This window comes from Spermophilus citellus, assembly GCF_964194105.1.
Source record: "Spermophilus citellus genome assembly, chromosome: X".
Classification (NCBI taxonomy): Eukaryota; Metazoa; Chordata; class Mammalia; order Rodentia; family Sciuridae; genus Spermophilus; species Spermophilus citellus.
The window spans coordinates 109,720,401-109,737,283 of record NC_138190.1 but is presented as its reverse complement, the minus strand read 5'-3'; the positions used below and the strand labels follow the sequence as shown (position 1 = coordinate 109,737,283).

Here is a 16,883-nt window from a genome sequence, read left to right as displayed (position 1 = left end):
CACAGGAATGGGAAGTTATACTCCATGTATGTATGGTATGTCAAAATACATTCTACTGTCATGTATAACTAAAGAATTTTTTTAAATGATCAAAAAGTAAGCTGGATTGGTGAATGGACAGAGAGATGGATACATGATAAAAAAGGATATTAAAATGTCAAAAGGCTTTAGGGGATGGTAGGTATATGAATGTTCACTATAAAATTCTTTCAACTTATCTGAATGTTTGAAAATCTTCAAAACTTGAAAAGCTGTGTTGGAAAAAAAGCTTCAATCAACTATTTTTTAGAATGAAGAGACAAATTCTTTGGCATGGCTTTCTCCACCCCTCAATACATAACTATAACCTATTTTTTCAGCATTGCCCTCCCCACAACTACTAAAGTCCCAAAGGGTCTCCTACTTCCTCCATGCCTTTGCATATGAGGTTTCCTCTGAATAGCTTATCCTTCACATTTGATGGAATCATTGTCTGAGTTCAACATGAAGCCTTCTAAACCCCTCTAGCAGAGAGAAGGTCTTTTTTATTTTGTGCCACTTTACATTTATTATAAACTATCACTTCACTGTAATTAATTATTTCCATGTCTGTCTTCATAGTCCCTTAAGCCCTTGAAAGACAAAGCCTTCATTACAGTTATTTTAGTTTTAGTATCCTTAAAAGCCAAAAAAGTGGGCTGGGGTTGTGGCTCAGACGTAGAGCACTCTCCTAGCAAGCGCAAGACACTGGGTTTCCATACTCAGCACCACATAAAAATACAATAAAGGTATTGTGTCCACCTATAATTTAAAAAAATACATATTTTTTAAAAAGCCAAAAAAGTATTTGTTATATTCTAGGGCTTAATGTTTGCTAAACAAATTAGATAGTGGCTATTGGTAAAACAAGTTAATGTCCCATTTTATATTTACCTTCAAAGTTATCTCCCACTATTCTTCTCTATTCCTAATAGCACTTAGTCCAGGTCTTTTGCCTAGATTACTGTAAAAGCATCCTTAAAATTCTTCCAGTGTCTAGTCTTTTCTTACCATCATCATAGTTAATATGTTGCATGAATTTTGCTTCATGGTATAAAATGAACTGGTAGTCCTACACCCACTGATCAAATAATATAAAAGTTTTTTCCTAAAACTTTCTTGAAAGGAAACGTATAGGCTGAAAAAACAATTTATATATTGAGTGTTCTCAAACAAGGAAACTACCTCCTGCTATTTTCCATGTATTTTACTGGGCAGTAGAACCTTATCTCCACCCTCAAGAAACTTTTAGACTATGAGAGAAATGGTATGAATACAAATAATACAATAAATACTGGCAAAATGGCTAGGGGAACAAAAATGAAGAAAGTAACTCCAGGAGAGTTGGGGAAGTTATTAAAGGAACTGACACTTGAAGTACAAAGGAAAAGAAAGCATGAAAGCTAAATTATCTAGAAAAATTGTATAACTAAGCATGGAAAACAATGGAATTGGAAATGAGGTTTGGTACCTTAAGACATTAAATGCCTACTTTCAGAATTTGAGCCTTATTCTGTGGTCCATAAGGAATCAGTTAGGGATTTTAGAGTAACAAGAACAGATCAGCTTAGAATAGTAGCTAAAACCACTGGGGATGACTGACAAGGAAAAGGCTGAAGGCATAGAATTTTCTCATGTACATTGTATTTTTTTCATTAATTAGGTTTAAAAAGATTATTTCTTAATATGTCATAATCCAGCAGCATTATTCAATTTCTTTTGAGTTGACATTTACTCATCTTCTTACCTTGTCTTCATAGCCATTTTCCGTGATACAAGTTGGTGGCTTTCCAGGATGGCGATAAAGAATGAAGTCCCGACTACATGGATAGAAAACAAAGACAGGTAAGATAATTTGGCATATGAAAGATAGTTATAAGAAAAAGGATTTGTGCTTTTAAACTGCCTACCTTATTCATATAAAATAATCCACATGTTCAGTTTGATTTTTAGGTTTTAAAATAATCCAAAAAGACTAAATGATGTTAATCCAAGGTAACCAGCTAATCACACCTAAGGTCCTATGGGTTTTCCTAAATATATCTTAATTTTGGTGAGAAGAAGTAAAGAAGACAAATTATCAAGTGTATGTATGTGAATTTGGGGAGCTCACCTTTATTTAAAAAGTGGGGTTAAACCAGGCATGGTGGCTCACACCTGTAATCCCAGCTACTCAGGAAGCAGAGGGAGGGGGATCCCAAGTGGGAAGGTAACCTTGTCAATTTAGCAGACCCTGTGTGAACATAAAAATTAAATAAAAAGGGCTAAGGACAGGCTGGGAATGTGGCTCTGTGATAAGGTGCTTGCCTGGCAAGCTTGATGCCCTGGGTTTGATTCTCCAGCACAAAACAAAACAAAGAAGGGCTAAAGATGTCTCTCAGTGGTAGAGTGTCCCTGGGTTCATTCCTCAATACTGGAAAAAAAAGTGGGGGTTAAGAAATTTGGGGGATAAAAGGCCAAATAATAAAACATTTCAGCTTTTACATGCCATGTGCTTTATTCAACTTTGCTTTTGTAGCTGTAATTAGCCAGAGGCAATGCACACGTGAATACGCAAGACTGTTCCAATAGGCTTTATGCAACTTTGAATTTCATATAATTTCCATATGCCTTGAAACATTCTTTTGATTTTTAATCAATTAAAATATCTTAACAATCATTCTTAGCTCATAGGACATACAAAATAGAACAATTTAAAAGTGAACTTCTGATTTTAAAGTGACAACTACTTGCCCAATGCCTTCTCTATACTTTTCACTGGATTTAATTACAAATGAGCAGGCCACAAAACACTGACTTGAACAAGTCCTCATAAGAAGAGAATTCTGTTTCTACAAAAGAATATACCATATTACCATCCTAAGAACTCTAAGAAGTCTTACACAGATCAGACAAATGAACACGATTTCCACTAGCAACTAACATACATTATATAGCTAGTTTTCAAAACCCTACAGCATTCTTAAATGGCATTTTTTGTAGTTTTAAAGATCAAAACAGAACTCCCAAAGGAATAGAACGGTGATTCTCAAGTTTTCCAGTACCACCAATAAGGAAACTTTTTCAAGATTTTTCTCAACTTCCACTTGAAATTGTAATAGAACAAAAGTACTGTGCATCTATGTACTGTGATGCTTTGAAAGACCACAAACTATTGGAATAGCTAAGATTTCTTTGCTCCTACCAAAATCAATTTCGAGGCTATTGAGAACAATATTGCCCCACTGAGAATGCATGAAAAAGAGGCACAAAGCTAAACACCCAAGAAATCTCCTAAGATAAATATTCTGACTTTCTATAGGAAATACCAGCAGTTTTAAAGTCCTTTATTTTTCCATTGAAATAGACAAAAATGCAGAACTGGGGATATAGCTCAGTTGGTAGAGCGCTTGCCTTGCATGCACAAAGCCCTGGGTTCAATCCCCATAACTAAAAAAAAAGAAGAAGAAAAATGCTAGAGCTAAGGAGAGGATTTGTAACAAGATTCTCCACTCAAAATCTACACCAAAATGACTTTGCTTATATCTCTTCCTTATATATTATCATCAAATCTCAAATTTCCCCAATCCTAGAGAAACTTTAACAGAAAACTTGTACTCAAAAACACATAAAAAGGGATGTCACAAAAGGTGACTGGATTAAGAAAATGTGACACACCCCACACGCATGCACACACACACACACACACACACTGAAGTTCAACTCGGCTATAAAGAATGAAATTACAGCATTTGCTGGTAAATTTATGGAAATAGAGAATAATATGCTAAGTGAAATAAGCCAGACTCAAACAAACAAAAAAAATCAAGGGTTGAACATTTTCTCTCATATACAGAAACTAAAGCAAAATAAGGGAAAGGGTGGGGGGATCAGGTTTCATAAAAACATAATGAAGATCAATAGAGTAAAAGAAGGAGCTCAAGAAGGAGGGAAGAGAAAGGGGAAGAAATTCGGAATGAATTTAACCCTATGTATGCATATATGTGTGTGTGTGTGTATGTACGTGCGTATGTTATAGGAAATTCTACCTTTATGTAAACTTAGAAAGCACCAATCAAAAATAAATAAATGAGGAAAAGGAAGATGAGTACAGGAAGGAAAATGGGGGAGTGAGGAGAAAAGGGGACTGAACTGGAGTAATCAAATTCCATGCATGTATGATTTTATCAAAATGATCCCAACTACTATGTACAACTATAATGCTCTAATAAAAACGCAAAAAGAAAAAAAAATTCCATTCTTGAAATGACAAAATTAGAGAAGGGACTATGGAGGAGATAAGATCAAAAGGAAAGTAAAAGTAGTTATATAGAAAATTAACATACGAGTGATAGAAAATATTCTGTATCTTGACTGCATTAACATCAATATTATGGTTATGATGCTATACTATAGTTTTTTCCAAGATGTTACCACTTAGGGAAATTGGGAAAAGGGTATAAGATATTATTCTCTGATTTTTGTTTTTGTTTTTCATGAAAAACTTTGTGTTATGCTCTGTATGCAACTTTGTGTGAACCTGTATCTCAAAATAAAAGGCTTAATTAGAAAAAAATAGAAAAATGGATACAACTTACTTATAAATTAGAGAAAGAGCTCTTATTTCCAGCTGGCCAGCACTTTCCTAAACATAAATAGTACACAGTTTTAAAAACATTTTTGTAGCTAGGAAATAGAAGTTTTTGTAAGTGCATTTTTTTAACTGTTTAGCATTGTTTTAGATTATCTGTAGAACACAATATAACTTGTTTTGAGGATTAGATTGTTACTCATTAACACAGACTTATACTGAAATCAATGGACCTAAAGCCCTTCCTAGATATCAATAATGACAGTTAATGAAAGATTTAAAAGGCAGAATAAAAGTTAGACTAATGTAAGAATACAAAGGTATCAGTATTTAGTAAATGAAGTTTTGGGAACAGAATAATGGAATTAATTTTATCACAAAAATTAATTTTAAATAAAGTATGGGTTTATAGATGTTATTCCTACACAAAAGGAAGACAACTTTAAATCAAGGTGACATAATGACCTCTTAGTAACATTAATTACCAAACTCCTCCCCCATTAATGTGAAAAGGCTTTAATGTTTCCCAACACTATCCTGTTCCCCAGTCAGTTGTGTACTCACTAGACTATGGTTAATGAGATTGTTAACACACAGTACTCAATATTCAACACAAACCAATACATCTACCTGCCAGTTCTAAACCTTTGGACTACTTGATTCAACATAGCTATCTACTTAAGAAATATTTGGGGTCTGGCTATAGTGACAACTGAATGTTTAGGTTATGATTCCAAATAACTCTGAAAATATTAAATTCCCATATTTGATCTTACCTTGGGATCTCCCAACCGTTCCAGGTATTTCTCAAAAGATCCCTCCACATACTTCAAAAATAAAACAAACTTGACTTAACCAAATACATAGCATTACTGAAATCTGATCATATTCTGCAACATTATCCTCCAAAGGGTTTTTGTTTGTTCAGCTTAATAATTATAGTACTACATTACTAGTTTACACAGCACCTCAAGAAGATTTGTACATACACAAAAGTTATTTATAAGGGGAGAAAAGCTGGACTAGGAAAGTGTCTTAGGAATTGGTCCTGCCTTACCCACATACCAGTGAATTTCATCAAATGGTATGCCTTCAAGTAAGAATCTTTTGAAATGCCAACTTAAAGTAACTTGATAATATCATTTTCATAAACCAAGAAAAGCCAATAACTGTAAGGACCTCAAGTATGATAGGAGACATGTATTTACAAAGTTAAATGGAGGAACTTCAAACAAAGAGAATTTCATTAATTTCAAAAAAACAGTGACAAGGGAACTTCCGGGTGTGATGGAACCAACACAATATTATGATTGTGTTGGCAGTTACATAACTATATATGACTAAGAAAACTAAAATAGTAAACTTAATATACCTAAAAATGAAATTGAATTATAATCAAGAAATAGATTTCTAGTTCCATGTACACAAACATCACCAGATTTAAAAAAGTGATCTTATTTTCTTTCACTTTATTTTTAAAGTTCTGAGATATACTCGACATACAACAAACCACACAATTTAAACAGTACAATCAAATTTTGACTTTTGTTTGCACCCATGAAACCATCATCATAAACTGAAATAATGAATATCTATCATTCTCCACAAGTTTCCTATATAACATCTGCAACCACTGATCTGGTTTTCTGTCTTTTTCTTGGAAGAAGGGTATGGCTTTTCTCAGTGTAATAACTTTGAGATTCACCTTGTTAGTTTTAAAAATTTGGACACATCTTCATTACTCAAAATGTGGTCTAGGAACCAACAACAAGCATCACTTGAGTTTCTTAGAAATGCAGAAATCTCGGGCTTCAGCTCAGACCTAATGAATTGGATCTGCATTTTAACAAGATCCCCAGGTGATGAAAATGTATATAAATATTTCACACACTGCTTTACACCATGATCTTCCATTTGAATGTCGGGAACGGTCCTTTCCCAGGTGTGGAGAAGACTATAATCTACTTCAAGGTAATAAGCTTTAAAAGAAGCCTTTGCAGTATTTTAAACTTTATTGAAAACACTGTTGAGAAAATTAAGTGTAGGGCTGGGGTTGTGACTTAGTGGTAGAGCTCTCGCCTGACACGTGTGGCACGTGCCGCATGTGCAAGATGCTGGGTTCGATCCTCTGCACCACATAATAAATAAACTAAAGGTATTGTGTTCAACTACAACTGAAACATAAATATTAAAAAAAAATAAGTGTAAACCTCAAACAGAAGGCAGGCAAAAACCCATAACATAACAGTCAGAAGAAAACAAATAGTATAAAAGAGATAGACAATAAATAAAAAGCCACAAGGGCATACTTCAAATCAGATCTTAGCAAAACCTTTAGTTTCCTTAACAAAAATTCAAATACTACAATGTATACAAAGACAACTCCTAAACTTTCACTTAAAAATCAATTTTTAGGACTGGGGCTGTGGCTCAAGTGTTAGAATGCTTGCCTACCACATAAAAATAAGATTGTGTCCACCTAAAACTACGCGCTTGCCTAGCATGCATGAGGCACTGGGTTCGATTCTCAGCACCACGTACAAATAAGTGAAAAATAAAGTCCATTAACAACTAAAACTTATTGAAAAAAATATGGACTTAAAAATATTAAGAGACAAATATTTGAATTATTGTTCAGAAAACAGTAGTATGGATAACACAAGACAGCAGTCAAGTTTTAACTTTTTAAGGTTTGGGAGTTTTTTAGAATGGGAGGAGGGAAAAAATAGTTTTTCTTTATTTTTAGAATACAAAACAACCTTATTTCTGGGAGGAGGTAGCATGATAGACTGTGGAAAGCCAGCCAGGAATTACATATTTGCTATTGAAACAAAAGGAGATTGCATTGTTTAATTTTTGTATCTAAGTACTCAATTCTTTTATCCCACCCTACTAAATATATTACAAACAATTCTCCCTCAGGGTACATATTCTACTTACAGACTCAAAATTTTGTTGATTTTCCTTCATATATGAAACACAAGCCTTCCTCACTTGCAGATGATGGACCTGGCTGCAAAACAACTAAAAAAAAAAAAAAAAAAAGACCAGTTTACTGCCAAAAGTCATTCGAAACAGAAACTTCTAAATTAAGACTATTGACTGGACAATTAAGTTTCCCTTATTTAGGACATATGTAGAACATAGGGAAATTCAGTCCTCATCATACTAAACAATATTTTAATCTTCAGTAAAACTGAGAAAGATGATTCTTTCATGCCCCCTTCCCCTTCCTACCCCATAAATGTAATTTTTTTCCTATGTGTAAAACTTACAAGAAGTAGGGGATGCTTAGGAATGATCAAGATACATTTCAAAGTTTTCTTTAACCCATTATTTTATCCCTCCAACATTATCAATGGGCATTTAAAAAACAGAAAATGTAGCAAAGGTACAGCGATGTATTTGGACTAATGAGCAAAGATACACACCTTTGCATTGTCTTGCACTAATAAGGAGCAGATCGCCTGGATATTTTCAATAAAAAACAGAAAATGTTTGTTTCTTTGGTAGGCTACAGTTCTAGCTACAGGACCATGTCACATCTCAAAAACTGAAACTCAGTAAATGGCAACACATTTTTCCTTTTACCTGCTCCGAAATAGCCCGAAAGAGGCAAGAGGCATCCTTAGCGGTCAGCTTTCGAAACAGTCCTAAGGTGCCTAAATATTCATCCATTGATACCTCATTCAAAGACTTCTGACTGGCATGCTTTTTCCATCCTTTATGCATTGTGCCCAAGGTGGTGAGGGGATAAAAGGAACAGAAGCGTGGCGAGAAGGACAAAGCAGGGTATCGGTAGAAATTGGTAGCAATAACAAGGGCTTGCTTCTGCAAGTATTCGGAAAACAACTCAAAATCTAGACATAAGGCGGCAGTTGGAATCAGCACCACAGAATCTTGGGACTTCTCAAGAGCAGGAAAAGCAAAGCGTTGGGCTTCTTCAGGATAACTTGGGACCCTGTGAAGAGAGGAAATGCCAGTGTTCTAAGGAAGTGGGAACTTGAAAACGAAACACTCAAGGGAGAAGATACAGAGCAGAAGGATGGGATTAACCAAATTAGCTCAGAGTTAAGAAAAGTATGCAGATGGAAAGAGTTTGCAGCTTAATTCAGGGCAGATGCTGCACAAGGCTGCAAAAGAAACTACAATAAGATTCAGGTGTGTAGGATGCAACCCATCAGCATTAAGATCTCTGCCTGAATTTTCAACTAGTCTCTGCCCAAAATTCCCTGCTCCCTTCCTAGTTTCAGGGAAATGTGATTAAAATCTGTAAGTCTAGATAATAACAACAATCTGCTTAGGATACGGAAAATAAATCAACTAGCAATGCTAGAAAACCCTGATATAATTCTTGATGTGTACCTCCAAACTACTGTATAGCAGAAATAAAAAGGGAAAATGAAATGTATTTCTTAAAGATGGGAAAAAATTTAACTGAACAGTATAAAAATATTTCTCCCCAAAACTTTCTAATATAATGCATTTAGAATGCTGTGGCACAATATGTGAGGTGTTGGGACATTAGAGGTATGTTTCAATGTATTAGAGTACTTTCCAGAAAGACTACTCTGGACTATGAGGAAAGCAAAACATTAAGAATCAAAGGTGAGGACTATTCACTTGTGTTATTTGATTCCACTATCAGTTATCTCATTTTTCTTTAAGTGCTAAAAATAATACAGGGGCTGTGTTTATAGCTCAGGAGTATGGCACTTGATTAGCCTGCATAATGCCCTGGGTTCAATTTCCAGCATCTCAAAAAATAATAATTTATTAGGTCAGAAGCCAGAAATGCATGTCTAGCATGTGAGACGGCCCTGAGTCTAAGCCCTAGCAATGAAAAAAGGAAAAAAAAAAAAAAAAAAAAAAAGGTTAAATTCTAGCTTTGCAGAAGTTGCAACATTAAAATGGTTGCAAAATGGTTTTTCTTGTGGAAAATTAAAAATTATCAGGAATGCCCCTACAGGAAAAACATCAATAATCACTTGTAATTTAGGAATGAAATACAAATTAGCATGGTAGAAAAATCAAATAAAATCTTGACTTAACTCTTAGCATGCCAATTTGAAATGACCTTGTGTCTTTCTTAAAGAAACCATAACAAAGGAGAAGTAATGCCTTTTGTGAAAGTTCTGAAGCATACTGTTTGAAGAAAAATTGACTTCTAAATTAAAAGGCTAATTTTTTGCACATTTTACAAATAAATATACAAATTCTTATCTATTGCATTTTAAATTAAAAATAAGATATATAAAACTTCAACTAATACAATTCATATACTTTACTTTCAGGAAAAGACCAGAAAAATTAGGACTAACACTACAAAGAGAGCTACAGGGAACAAGGAATAAAATAGCACACACAGGAAGCACTCAAATATGGTCAACTGATTTTTTTACAAAGGTGCCAGGGAAATTCAATACATTAAGAGTATTTTCACTAAATGGTACCAGATCAATTGATCAGTCATATACAAAAATATGACCCTAGACCTATATGAGTTGGGAGGTTGAGGCAGGAGGATCTAAAGTTCAAAGCCTGCCTCAGCAATTAACAAGGCACTAAGCAACTTAGCAAGACCATGTCTCTAAATATTAAAAAATGCTGTGTATGTGACACAGTGATTAAGCACCCCTGGGTTCAATCCCCCGTACCCCCCACAAAAAAAGGAAAATGCAAATTAAAATCACAATGGGACATCACTACACACCTACTAGAATGGTTATAATAAGTAATATAATAACAAATATTAGCAAGGATTTAAAGAAACTGGCCATACATAAAAGCCAGATACAAAAAAAAAAATGCATGCATGATTCCAAGATATGGAAATATGCCCCAAAGCATCTATCTATAGAGATAAGAAGCAGATTGGCAGGCGAGTGAAGGCTGTTCTGGGAATAATCACTGACTGAAAGAGGCACAAAGACTTTTTTTTTGAGTGATAAAATTTTGGTTGTTTTTGTACCAGGGATTGAACCAGAGGGCTTAAACACTGTGCTGTAACTGCAGTGCCCCCTCCCTTTTTTTTTTTAATTTTGAGACAGGGTCTTAATACATTGGTGAGGCTAGCTTCGAATTTGTGCTCCTCCTGCCTCAACCTCCAGAACCACTGCACCCACCTTGATAAAAATCTTCCAAAACGGTTTGTGGTGATATTTGCACAATTACTATATTGATTAAAATTACTGAATTGTATAGGTGGATTTTTTAAAAACAGCTTTGGGATGTCAGATACCACACAAGTCACCTACTTAAAAGTACATAATTCAGTGGTTTTTCATATATTCACTTTTGCATTATCCATCACCATAATCAATTTTAGAACATTATCATCCCAAAATGAAACTCCACAACCTATTATCATCAACATCCAATCTTTCTATTCCCATTAATCCCAGGCAACCACTAGTCTACTTTCCAATGTGCAGATTTACCTATTCTGGGCATTTCAAATAAATATATAATTATACAAGTTTTGTTTGACTAAATTCTTTCACTTAGCATTAACATTTTCAGGGTTCAGCCATGTTGTATTGTATTAGTTTTTCTATCCATTATATCATTAAACAATAATTTATTCACTAGTTAATACAAACTGAAATTGTTTCTACTTTTTGGCATTTATGAATAATACTCCTGTAAACAGTCACATAAGGTTTTACTTGCACATACTTTCAATTTCTTGGGTATATGTATAGTAGTGGAGTTCCTATATCACACAGTAATGCTATGTTTAACCATTTGAGGAACTATCAAACTGCTTTCCATAGCAGCTACACCATTTTACATTTTCAATCAGTAGTGAGAATAAGCATTTCGATTTCTCTACATTCTTACCAACACTTCTTATAGCCATCCTACTAAATCTGAAGTAGATTTTCACTTTGATTTGCATTCCCCTCATGGATAATGATGTTGAACATTTTTTCATGTGCTTACCAGTCAATATATACACAAGCATTTTCTCCCCTGCTGTGCTGGAGCTCAAACCCAGGGTATGTTGTATGATAGGCAAACACTCTACCACTCAGCTACATTTCCATATATACTGGCTGACAAGCACATGAAAATATGTCCAATATCATTATCCATTAGGGAAATACACATCAAAACCACAGTGAAATTCTACCTCACACCTACTAGGATGCCTATATTCAAAAGATGGATAATGGCAAGTGTTGCTAAGAATGTAGAGAAATTAGAACCTTCATACCTTACTAGTAAGAATGTGAAATGGTGTAGCCGCTATAGAAAACTGTATATCTTTAATACCACTACATACATCTTAGAATGACAAAAAATTTAACTGGTAATGCCAAGTGTAGACACAGGTGTAAAACATCTGGAATTCTGTTGGTAGTAAGAATATAAAAATAATATGGTCACTATAGAAAATAGTTGAAATTAAAAAATTAAGCAGTTTCTTAAAAATTTAAGCAGTTGCCATTTCATCTTCTAGGTAGCTACTCAAAAAAAATGTTCACACAAGAACCTATACATGAAATGTTTATAGGGTACTTGTCCATAATGTGCTCATCTGATCCCTCAAAATTGGAAACAATCTAAACATATTTCAACTGCTGAATGCACAATGTGTCCACACAAGAGACTACTTCTCAGCATTTAAAAACTGAAACAATGATTACATGGACACATTCATTCTCATTCTCTCTCTCTCTCTCTCTCTCTCTCCCCCTCCCTCCCTCCCTCCCTCCCAAGGACTCTTGCATGACAGGCAACCACTTTATCACTGAACTGTATTCCCAGCCCATGTTGAAATTGGAAGAATCCATGAAGCAGCCAGAACAATAAAAAATGATCATTAGCACTGCACATAACAGTAAGTCCTGAAGTCATGGGATAAGATCCTGGTTGGGGATGTAGTTCAGTTGATAGAGTGCTTGCCCCACATGTACATCGCCCTGGGGTTCAATCCCCAGCACCAAAAAAAAAAAAAAGATCCTAAAACTTTCAGAAAGGAAAAATGGATCATGTACAAAAAGAAAAATCACTAACACGAATGCCAATAAACTTTTTAAATGGAAAACTCAGAATTAAGAAAATAATGGAATTCAAATTTGTTGGGAGCTGTGCATGGTGGCACATGCCTGTAATCCCAGCAGCTTGGGAGGTTGCAAGCTGGAGGTTCCTAAATTCAAAGCTAGCCTCAGCAACTTAGCAAGGGCCTAAGCAACTCAGCAAGCCCCTGTCTCAAATAAAATATAAAAAAGGGCTGGGAATGTGGCTCAGCAGTTAAGCACCCCTGGTTCATTTCATGGTACCAAAAAGGAAAAAAAAATTGTTGGGAAATTATTCCCAACCTTGAATTCTATACCAAGTTATCAACAAGAAGTAGAGCAAGGTGTTTTCAGACAAGAAAGATTCAAGGCACTGGAGATATAGTTCTGTTGGTACAGTGCTTGCCTTGCATGCACAAGGCCCTGGGTTCAATCCCCAGCACCACAAAAGAAAGATTCAAAAACCTTACCACCCTTTCTTAGGAAAATCAATAAACAAAATGGACTGTCTTAGGAAGCTTACTAGAAGAAACTTGAAACCAAAATTAAAAAGTGAAACAAAAAGCAGGGTAGATATACAGTCCTATAAACAGGAAGTTCAACACAAAACAGAAGCAAAAAGATCTTCCAGGATAAAAATGAAGAAGAAATTTCAGAAAGACAAGACACTCACCGGAACTAGAAAGCATGAATACTTCAATTAAAAGGAGGGCATAGAACTACATTATAGTCACCTCAAAATAAATAAATAGGGGCTAAGAGTATGGCTCAGTGGTAGAGCACTTGTCTCACAAAAAGCCCTGGTTTCAATCCCCAGCACTGAAAGAAAGTAATAAATATTTTAGATAACCTGATCTATTTGAATATACTACTAAGGGGAGATGTACACTTCAGTTAAAGGGTATGTAGATGTTTCTAATAGAAACCTGAACAAATTAAAAAATAAACAAAATAAGATAAAATAAAGTTTCACAGAAGTGGAATCAGTAAATACTGCATGGTTCAGATGTGAACAATATTGTTCTTAAGCAATATTAATGTCAACACTGAAAATGTATTTCACAAGAAGTGATAAAACTAGATTAGGAAAATGAAGAAAAGAGGGAAGAAGGAGATAAAGTCTCCTTTTTGAGACCTCAATACTCCACTTTCAACAACAATCACTCAGACAGGAAATAAAGAAATCAATGGACTTGAGCTTTCAGCAACAGCAAAATCTGGCTGTGCAGGAGGATGTCGGATTTAATTGTACATTTCAGCACTCCAGAACTCCTTAATATCTAATCCCATCAATAAAATGACTTGACCCCAGAAAAAAATGGACTTGAATTAGACTTTATACAAACAGACCTCTCAGATATATACAGAACATTCTACCCAAGAGCTAAAGAATATACCTTCTTCTCAAGCACACACAGAATAGTCACCAGAATAGAATATGTTAAATCTGCATATCACAATGGCATGAAATTAGAACAATAGGAGATATTTGGGGAAATACATAAATAGGCAGAAATTAAACAACATAATGCTGAGCAACCAATGATGTCAGAAGAAATCATAAAGGAAATCAAATACTTTGAGACAAATAAAAGTAGAAACACAACATACCAAAACTTACAGGATGTGGTTAAAAGGAGTCCTAGAAAGGGAATTTATATCAATAAATGCATACATTAAAAAAAGAAGACTGGAAAGACATCACAGACTTAAAGTAAAGAGATGGAGAAAGATATTCCATACAAATGGAGTTAAAAAAAAAAAAAACATACAACCAGGAGAAGCTATTTTCATATCCAACAAAGAAGATATCATGCAAAAATTGATCAGAAGAGATGAAGGTTACTACATAGTAGTAAAGTGAACATTCCAATAAGAAGATATAATGATAGTAAATATTTATGCCCCAAGCATTGGTGCACCTAATTAAACAAACACTTACTGATGCTTTCAGACAGACTCCAATATAATAATACTGGGTGAATGCAACAGACCTCTTTAGTCAATAGATAGGTCATTCAGACATAAGAATCAGCCTGGCAAGGTGGTGCATGTCTGTAATCCTAGCAACTCAGACAACTGAGGCAGGAGGATCACAACTTTGAGGCCAACTATAGCAAATTAGCAAGACCCTGTATCAAAATTTAAAAAAAAAAAATAAAGAGGGCTAGGGACATAGCTAAGTGGTTAAGTGTTCCTGAGCTCAATCTCCAGTACCAAAACAAACAATGATAGATATTTCTGACCTAAATAATACCATAAATCAAATGGACCTAACAGACATCTATAGAATATTTCATCTGACAACAGTTAAATTCACTTTCTTCTCAGAACCTCATGGAATCTTCTACAACATAGACCATGAGGTCATGAAGCTTGTCTTAGCAAATAAAAAAAAAGAATCAATAAAATCCCTTGAATGTTGTCATATTATAATGGAATGAAATTACAAAGCAACAGCAAATATAAAAACCACATAAACAGGGCTGGGGTTATAGCTCAGTGGTAGAGCACTTGCCTATCATGTGTGAGGCCCTGGGTTCCATACTCAGCATCACATAAAAATAAATAAAATAAATAAATAAAATGAATATTTTTTCAACTAAAAAAGTATTTTTAAAAAGCACATAAACAGAGATTGAACAATACTCTTCCAAACAAGGAATACATCACAGAAGAAATGAAAAGAGAAAAAAATTCCTAAAATCAAACAAGAATAGTGATACAACAAACCAAAATCTCTGTGATAATATGAAAGTCGTTCTAAGAGAAATAGTCACTTCATTAAGAGCTCACATTAAAAAACAAAAACAAACAAACAAACAAACAAAAAAAAAAAAAAATGGCCAGGCGTGGTGGTGCATGCCTGTAATCCCAGCAGCTCAGGGGGCTGAGGCATCAGGATCACAAGTTCAAAGCCAACCCTAGCAACTTAGTGAGACCCTGTCTCAAAAAAATAAAAAATAAAAAGGACCAAAGATCTATCTCAGTGGTTAATTCCCCTAGGTTCAACTCCCAGTATGAACACACGCACACAATTCCCAAATAAACAATCTAACGCTACATCCCAAGGCCTCAGCAAAGCAGGAACAAACTAATTCTGAAACCATTAGAAGATGGGAAATAATTAAAATCAGAGCTGAGATTAATGAAATAGAGAATAAAAATAGAAAAGATCAATGCAACAAAGAATTTATTCTCTGAAAACGTAAACAAGATTGATAAACCGTTTAGCCAAACTGAACAAAAATGAGAGACACAATCAACAAAATTAGAGATTAAAAACAAGATGCTTCCAGAGACATTTCTGAAATCCAGAGGATCATTGGGGACGACTCTGAAAACGTGAATGTAAATAAACTGAAAAATACGAAGATATTAATAAATTTCTAGGCACATATGACCTACCCAAATTAAACAAAGAAGATAAAGAAAAACCTAAACAGACCAATATCAGGTCAAGACTGAAGCAGTAATAAAAAGAAAAAAAAAAAGCTTTCCAACAAAGAAAAGCCCAGGACCAGATAGAGTCAGAGTTCTACAAAACCTCTAAAGGGGGCTGGGGATGTGGCTCAAGCAGTAGCGCGCTCGCCTGGTGTGCATTCGGCCCGGGTTCGATCCTCAGCACCACATACAAACAAAGATGTTGTGTCCGCCGATAACTGAAAAATAAATATTGAAATTCTCTCTCTCTCCTCTCTCTCTCACTCTCTTTAAAAAAAAAAAAAAAAAAAAAAACCTCTAAAGAACAAATGTCAATCCTCCTCAAATTATTCCATGATATAGGGAGGAAAACTCATAAATCCGTTCTATGAAGCCAGCATCACCCTGATATCAAAACCAGATAAAGAAATAGCAAGGAAAGAAAACTAGAGACCAATATCCCTGATGAGCATATACACAAAAATCCTTCATGTTAGTAAGCTACATTCAAAAACATGTTTAAATATTGGGGCTGGGGATGTGGCTCAAGCGGTAGCGAGCTCGCCTGGCATGCGTGTGGCCCGGGTTCGATCCTCAGCACCACATACCAACAAAGATGTTGTGTCCGCCGATAACTAAAAAATAAAATTAAAAAAAAACAAAACAAAACATGTTTAAATATTGTGTACGATGATCAAGGTGGTTTCATCACAGGGATTTATGCCTGGTTCAACATATGCAAATTAATATATGAAATTCATCCCAAATAAAATTAAGAAAATTCATGTGATCAACTTAATGAGGAAAAAACCTTCCAACAAAATCCAACACCAATTCACATTAAAAAC

At 34.8% G+C, this 16,883-nt stretch overlaps 1 protein-coding gene across 1 annotated transcript in view; it reads right to left on the bottom strand.

The window, feature by feature from the left end:
• Positions 1-16,883, bottom strand: part of ALG13 (ALG13 UDP-N-acetylglucosaminyltransferase subunit) — a 72,865-nt gene that overhangs the window by 36,653 nt on the left and 19,329 nt on the right. The window contains 7 exon segments of the mRNA XM_081277285.1: positions 1,766-1,838; positions 4,596-4,642; positions 5,365-5,415; positions 7,529-7,612; positions 8,180-8,341; positions 8,344-8,391; positions 8,393-8,549. Coding sequence (XP_081133411.1) covers positions 1,766-1,838; positions 4,596-4,642; positions 5,365-5,415; positions 7,529-7,612; positions 8,180-8,341; positions 8,344-8,391; positions 8,393-8,549 — 622 coding nt within the window.